Raw genomic sequence first — 8,330 nt, forward strand, 5'->3', positions numbered from 1 at the left:
GGACAGAACACCCTATTAGCTGGGTGGCTTGCCTGTTATGGACAGACTGTGTATCTGTGTCCTTGAAAGACTGAAAAAGAGAAAGATGTTCCTCTCAGCTCACATCTGACAGGCACTGCAAGCTCTTACTTTGAAGCCCCCTCACTCCCACTTCCTGTACAGACAACAAAGATTAAACATATATGCTCAGAAACACGCAGGTCATCTCCAACTAAATCTGAGGTTTGCTTTATCTAATTTTTCTGAATCAAAGATACATTTGGAAATGTACATTTTCTCAGCTGATCTCAATGTTAGGGCTATTCAAGCTCCTCCTTTGCATTTCTTCTCCCCTGCACACCACCATTAGCACCTTAGGAGAAGCTATAAGCTAGCATCTTTCACAAGTTTGCATTGTGGCTGAATTTTGGCAGTGAGTCAACTTTTGTGCTTGATGTGCAACAGAGGAAGCTGCTGCCCATAACTACCAAATTTACCTATAGAGGCAACTGTCCTGGTTTTTAGCAGGCTCCGCACTTTATGCCATTCACTGAAATGCACTCTCCCTGGTCCACTGCATGGAGAATGCCTTGTTTCTGCATTCTGGGGAGACAAAGTGAGGCAGTGCCTCAAGCTCCTGCTGTGGATCTCTTCTGGGTACAAACATGACTGGCTGCTACCACAGCCACATTAGTGACAACTCCCAAAGTAAGAACACTAAGGCTGAAGGTAAGCCATGGAAACTGGTTCACCTCCACAATTATGTGAAGTGAAAGAAATTGTTCTGCTTTTCACTTACTTAATTGCTTTAAATATATGCAATTGCTAAAACCAAGCCTGTACAGCATAAATCCTGCAAACTGGATGTAATTCTGAAGCTATTCATTTGGCTTCCTAGTTGCATTGACCTTACTGTGTCCATACACAAAAGCACCACATCCAAAAGGCCTGGTGCTGAAGGGAAAGAGGAGAGGTACCCCTGAGAATGCTCTTGCATAGATAACTACCCCACAAATTGGAAGCATGTTGGATTACACAAGAGAGAGATGAGACACTTGGACTTCTCTGGGTGCTGTGTCAAGGTAAGCACCTGCCCATCCATGAGGGTTGTGTAAGCCTGGATTAGGTTCCTGTAAAAGTCCAGCCCAGTGACAGGGACCTTTCTTTCTCTAATTTGTACATCTGGAGGACTAATCTGCTTGTGAGAGGAATGTCCTGGCTAAGTTATGCCATGCTAGCTAGTAAGCAGTTCCATAAATATTGATTTTTGCATGGCTGTTAAGGGTTTCAATTCCAGTTTTCAGTTCTGCTGACTACGTGACACGTGGAAGGTGGAATCACAATACCAGGCAGAATTTAACAGTACATGCAATTCTTTTCTCTTGTGTATTTTCTTTGGAAAAGCACTCTGACAGAATCAAATAGAGCTGTTATTCTTCTGGCCACCTCTAACAATAATCATGGTGTCAAGTTAATAAAGACACACAACAGCAAGAAGATCTGCACACAAGGTGGCCACCTGTAATTCTGGGCTGTGGTCTGCTTAGCAGAAGAGATTATGGTGTCTCTCTGGAGGGGCAGTGTGTAACAACAAAAATTTATTTGGGGACATCACCAGGTCTTTCAGTGGAGATTAACAGCATCTTCTTTGGCAGTCAGCCAGAGGCATGTGAAACAGCCTACAACAGCTCTCATGACATCCAATACAAATGAAAGAGCTTAGCAACAAGAGTCAAGCATTTTTCTTTTCTAAAAAAGAAGCTCAGGCACTTAGAAAATTTACCCTACACTGAGCAGCAAATAAACTGCATACATATAGTTGGACAGAGAGATGGGCTCTCCTGTGCATTCCAGCTGGCTACATCTCAGAAGATTAGCACCGACATCCCTTGCTACTTGGATAAACTCTACTGCAGAATAAAACTGCTCCCTATCAGTCTAACAGAGGAGCCTCTACTATATTGCTCACTGAGTTCATTCACTGCCATTCTGGCTCAAACTGAAGTGAAGCACAAAGATACAGTAAGATGAACAGAGATGCATCTTTCTGAAACTCAAGGAAGGAACACTGACTTCAACAGATTCAGGCCACTACTTCCTGCTTTCAGCTGCTCTTTGTGCACTGAATTCACTCACAAAGGAAACTGAGTAATCCCAGGTAGTTTCCTTTTGAATCACATCTAGTGACATTTGTGTTTTGGAAGGGGGACAAGCTTGTTTCTTCTACTGAGAAATGTCTTATCTGCCAGCACGTTTTGGGACAAGAAGCTGCTCTTGACTGTGGTAGTAGTGGGAGATACAACCTAATCTGACTGGTGTTGTCAACAAAATAAGGCACCTAAGAGGTGAAGTGGTTGCAAGCAAGTCATCATCTGGCTATTTTTGAGGCCATGAGTGGGATCTACTGTGCCTTCATGAGGATTTGGTAATACTACTGTATCTTTTTCCTCCAAGGCTGGAATTACTTTCACAGGTGGGTTGGCAAAGGGAAGAAGGGACTATATTTTTGAAATTATAGGAAATATTCCTCACATCAAACTCTCTTCTCTCAGCCCCTTCAGTTTTGCAGAAAGAAATTAACACTTAATGTAAAATAGCCTGCTTTGATAGCTGTCTGAATGCCCCATTAAACATTTTTCACACCTCAGGGGTGACAAGTATCCGGTCATAAATTGTATTTTTTCATGGCTTTTCTAAGTCACAGGTTGACACAAGAAGCCGTTATCGCTCTCTGATCAGTGTGTAGAGGTATTACACTCTTTTGCAGTACTCTTCGAGGGACACAGCAAGAGTTAAAGAATAGATTTAAAAAGCAAAGCCCTTTGGTTTTGAACATATGGCTCCTAGAAAAATGTTAGCAGAGATTATTTCACCAGCACAGCCCTGAGACAGCCATAAAATGTAATTCCATGATGGACAAGTGCCATTATTTGTCGTGATTGTAGTTATCACTATTCATCTTCTACTTACATGTCATGTAAACATATACCGTATTTTGAAACAGCGCACTGAAATCAAAGCTTCTGCCCCAGTGACAAATTTAGTTCTATCAAATATTTAACAGCTGACATTTACATGTGCCATCCACAACTCCAGTGAGAGCCGGTGAGCACTGGAGGACAGTAACTGCAAAGAAAAACATCACACTTCCATCCTCCCAAGTCCAAGATAGTAACACAGATTTCACTGTTAGGATTGCAAATTTGTAATCTCATCTTCAACCTCAATCCATGGGTGACAGAAATGAGGAAGAGGAACAAAGAGGGGAGACTCAGGTAATCACAGGTTTGCAAAAACAATTTTCTGCAGGCTAGGGTCTAAGAAATCTCCATTTAAATCAACTAAGAGTTTTGGCTGTCATCCAGCATTCCTAGCTTAAGCACCTGTACAGAACTGAAATTCTAGGTGACCTGTGAAGCCATCCTCCTAAAATAAGTGCCTCATTTCCTCTGTATCACCAAATGAGAGAGGTGCCCTAAAGGCCTCTGGAGAGAGGCCATATTAGCTCCTCTTGGCTAAGAAATCTTCCTCAAAACCCTGCCTGCTCTTATAGACAGACCTGCAAAGTCCATCACAGAGCAACACAAGTCTGCAATTCTCCTGTATGTTTCACTCCTCAACATAAGCTGCCAATTCAAACTCAATAGCTTCTTTCAATTTATTCAAAGAATCAGGTCTTTTCCCTTTCCATCCAACTCTAGAAAGCAATAATCTTCTCAGGTATTTTCCACTCTCCACAACATCCAGGATTCCTAAATGAAAACTGTCTTCTTTTTGTCAAAACAAGCTGCATTGCTCTTCAACTTCTTACTTTAGGTTGCATCATCCTTCACTGTTTTGTTGTCTCCTAAGTGTTGCCAACTCTGAGCCACAGTCATTGATTCTGCAGCGGCTGTATGAGAACGGGTCATCTGAGTCCACTGGGCAGGCAGGAGGAAGAAGGCCAGCTGTCAAGCAGTCAGCAGAGCAGAGAACAGTATTTTCCCCCAGAACAGTTCTTGACATGATCTGCCTGTGTAGGCTGTGCCAGAGCACCAGGCAGTGGACACTGCTGGAGTTGTGCAGAACCTCCTCCTGATGAGCTGCCCTAGGCTCTGCTTATCCCTGCATTCTCTCTGTCCTGTACCTTTTGCATCACTAAATGCTGCCTGAATCTAACAGAGGACAGGTACTTCAGCAGCCAGAAAAGCATGTATGGATTATACATAAAAAGGATACATGGCAAAACACACAGTATCCAACCTGAATGTTTACTTGGTGACTAAACAACATGGAACACGAGACAGAGGACTTTTCTCTACTACTGAAGCAAAAGTCCCTGTTTGCATTTGCTGACTTATAATTTAATGTTATTTTGCTTCAGTGTGTTTGAACACTGTAGTCTGTATTTGAGGGGGCTGTAGCAGCTGTATGGAAGGCTGGCAGGAAAGGGAGCCCATCACAGCACAGAGCCCTGGAACTCAGATAGATCCCATCTTGCAGAAGGCCTCTTTCCAAGCTATGAACAGCTGACCAGCAAGAGTTACTGCTCCCTGACAGTCCTAGGGGAACAAGGACTGCAGCAGTGTTCATTAACCTACAGCAGCATTTCTATCGAGGACAGCATTTGCATCAAAGTCTGCCCCTACCACAGGAAGCGGCAAGTAGGGGGAGGGAGAGACAGTCTGGTTTGCTTGAAAGGTAGTGAAACTGATAAGGGATCAGCATTAAATCCATCTGAGGAGAAAGCTGTCATTTATTACTTCCTTATGTGACACGCTTCAACATTTTGCCAGAAACAAAGAAACTAAGGAAACAAAGTAAAAGTCAGGATCAATCCCTCGTGTTTCTCCTGGCATGACACTTCTCTAAGAAAACAGCTTTTCTAAACTCACGCCCAGCAACTTCAATGACCTTGATACAAATCTCTCAATCTTGGTACCCCGTCACAGGAGTTAGCAAGAATCTGAGCTCTTATCTGCAGAAGTAGCAAGTTTCTAGTTTCATCTCTCTCACTGGAGCTGGAGGGTGTTTAAGAAGGTAACTTGATAAAGTTTATAAAAAGCTACAAAAGAACAAGTGGGCAGATTAAAAATGTGCTAGCAAATTACTGTAACCACATGTTTTGATTGTATTTTTTAATTGCAAGAGGGAAGCCTTCCCTAGGAACTGCTGGAAGGTGAAAATAGGTGAGCTGCTGCTGGAGACCACGCTTCTGCTGCGGGCTGTAAGCACGCGCCATTCAGCTCTGCAGCCAGCCAGAAAGCTGTGTCTGAATAGGTGGCAGAGCTCTCACACTTCCATGTTTGCTGCCCCACAGGGATTTGGCCCACATGGGCCTTTGATGCCAATGCAAAGGAAAACCACTCCCAAATTAATCTGTGTAAGTGTCACTCAGCAGCAATCTGAACTCTGCAGTAAAATGAACAATTGTGACTTACTCTGTAAAAGCACAAGCATGACAAAGGGTTGTGCACTTAGCTGGGACTCACAAAAGACCTCAAGTGATATTAACATCAAAGGTACACCTTTTCTCATAGTCACATCTACTTTTTGACAGCAGGGAGGGATTGGAAAATTGCTAGGGGAAAAAACATTCCAGAATTAATATCCCAGTACTGATATTTGTTAATATTTTTAACATCTTCTGCACTGGGCACTTAGTGCTTTTCAATCGAGGAGACACAAGAGCTTATTTCTAAACCGATTTTGTTTAACCATCCTTATTATCACTGTTTTATTTTCTGCCTGAATAGCCCCTTAGAAGACCTTCTGCAATCAATCTTCCTCAACACCAGAAGCGTTCAGAGTTCTACAGACAAGCAAGGCACTAGGCACTAGGCACAGGCACAGATTAGCAGTATGTCACACACACTATGTGTGTGACTTGACTGGGTTGTTTTTGGTTTAGTTTACTGAAAAAGGGCCATTTTACTTATGTTTTCATGCATGCATATCTACTGGTGGAGGAATATCTCTGGGTGAGATTTCTTATGTGATACCTGTTTGTGAAATAACAAGCTGAGTCTGCTGATGCTGGAAATCAGCCTTTTCTGAGTTCTTTTTCAGTGTATTTTTTTTTCTCATGCCTTTCTTGCAATAGGAGAGTTGCTCTCTGTCTCATGCTTACGTCAGCCCAGAAGACCCTCCCAGACAGACTGTGGAATCTGAGTGTAAGTTTCTTGGCACGTGTTTCATTTCTTTTAGACTTAGAAGCATCAGAAATGAAACTAAATCTGCTTTCTCAGAAAATATATTCTTCTCTCATTCCCCAGGAAACCTTAGCCTGAGACTACTAGGAGATGACTGGCACTTGGAGGAAAGCAAAACAAAAAATTTTGTAAAGCTGGCTTCTAAGCACATAAATGTTGATGCAAAAGTCATTTCAGTCTGATTTGCAAACAGTGAGGCAGTGCTCCAAATGTATTGCCCAGATCATTAGAAAAACTAATTCTGAGAGACATAAATGACCTAATGCTCCATCACAAGCACTGGGAAATAGCAGTCACAGGGAACGATGACACTTGAGATGATATATAAAAAACATTCGCTTAAAAGTAAATGTTCAGTGGAAAGACTGGCTCATTCTTTAGAAAGGCAAAGTTTGGGTTCACTAATTTCATGTCATGAAATCTCACACACCTAACTGAAATTCAGAAGCCTCTGGCCTCTATCCTTCCTTCACTCATTGAAGATTTAATAGCAGACTGCATGAGTTCTCATGTTATTATAATGAAATTAATGCCTGAAATTATACACGAGTGTAATTTACTGCACACACTGGGAAGTGTTTGCGTAAAGTGATTCACTGCCAGACCCCACTGGTCAGAGCGGATTCACTTTCACCTGCAGCTACAGGAGTGTTTGAACTCCCGCATTTCGGAGTTAAGAGTTGGGAGACACAAGCTCCACGAGAACTGGAAGTTTCTTTGCACTTGAAGTGGAAACGAAAGCCCTCCACAACGGACCTGCTCGGTGCCCTGCATCCTCTGGGAGCTGTGGCAGGCGGGACCCCAGCGCTGTGTGCCACCAGGGGCTGCATTGCCCCGTGCCCTCACCCGCCCTGCCTCACCTGCTGTACACCAGGCACTCCATGTGGTTGATCTCCTTGTCCGAGCGGTAGCGGCTGTAATCCTCCCAGAGGTCCTTGATGGCGGTGACCGCCAGGATGAAGAGCACGGGGGCCAAGGCCAGCTCCGGCTGGAAGGCATTGACGGCTGGCACGAAGTTGAGGAGGGCGATGAACACAAAGTACACGTTGGCCAGGCGGTGGAACTGCTCGAAGAGGTTCTTGGGCAGGAAGGACAATGCCGTGTACTTGGTGGTCTTGAGCCGGTTGCAGGCCAGCACCGTCCCCTTGGACTTCTCCGGCTCGGCCTCAGGTAACAGCAGGCTGGAGCGCACCAGCCGCGTCTTACTCTCCTTCTTCTTCCTCCGCCTCCTCTTCCTCTGCCTCTGCCTCTCCTTTCCCTCCGGCAGCACCTGGGGTGCTCCCTCTCCTCCTGCCGTGCCCTGGGACATCGCTGCCGCCCCGGTGTCCTCGCCCGGGCAGGGCGGGCAGCTCCCACGGGCAGGCTCGGCCCTAAGTTATCATCCTCCGCCGCCCGCCACGGCTCTCCTTTCCTCTTCCCCTCCGGGGGCGGGCGGGGGGAGGAGGGCTCTCTCAGCCCGCTCCTAGCCGCTCTGCCGGGACCTCTCTCGCTTTCTCCTCCTCCTCCTCCTGGCCGGGGAGGGGACGTGGGCAGGCGGGGAGCCGAGCCCTCCTCCCGCGGGCCTCTCCCCGTCCCAGGCGCGGGGGATGCGGGGCCGCGGGCGCGGCGGGGCCGGGCAGCGGGAAGCGGGAGCGGCCCTTCCGCGCACAGCCTGCCCCGAGCGCGTCCGTCCCGCCGTGCACCCCGGCAGGACACTTCAGGGCGGCTTTTGACTCTGAGTTACGTGTGGGACGGGGAAAGAAGTTCGAGCGGGGAGAGAGAAAACTCCCACTGAAGCGTCGGCGCTGCGCACCGGCCTTTATCCACGGCGCCCCGGCAGCGGCTGGTGGGAGTTTTTACCAGCTGACTCACGGCGGAACATCCACTTTCTGCCTGAATCCGTGTGCCACGTTGATACCCATGCCCGTGCTTAGCCTGGAAGCTAGAGCACAGCTCCCGGCTCTCCACGTCTGTCTAGTACGCCGGCTCTGTTGCGGCGGCCTTGGTGGCTGGGACAGCCCCACAGGTGGGAAGCAGAAAAATGAGGTTTTCGATGGAAAGCATTAGGCACTGCCACCTCCGCACACGCCCTGGCAGTGGTGTGTTCTAGCGCACGTTCGCCTCTGTGGATTTTCCTTTTCCCTTGTGGTAGGGTAGGTCTTACCAGCAAGGATTGGAAAA

The 8,330-nt window shown here is 46.5% G+C and overlaps 1 protein-coding gene across 1 annotated transcript in view; it reads right to left on the reverse strand.

Moving 5' to 3' along the window:
* Positions 1-7,900, reverse strand: part of ATP10A (ATPase phospholipid transporting 10A (putative)) — a 110,061-nt gene extending 102,161 nt beyond the window's left edge. The window contains exon 1 of the mRNA XM_064408150.1: positions 7,031-7,900. Coding sequence (XP_064264220.1) covers positions 7,031-7,479 — 449 coding nt within the window. The 5' untranslated portion in view covers positions 7,480-7,900. The remainder of the gene's footprint in view (positions 1-7,030) is intronic.
* Positions 7,901-8,330: the final 430 nt, after the last annotated feature.

This window comes from Passer domesticus, chromosome 2 (assembly GCF_036417665.1).
Source record: "Passer domesticus isolate bPasDom1 chromosome 2, bPasDom1.hap1, whole genome shotgun sequence".
NCBI classification, from domain to species: domain Eukaryota; kingdom Metazoa; phylum Chordata; class Aves; order Passeriformes; family Passeridae; genus Passer; species Passer domesticus.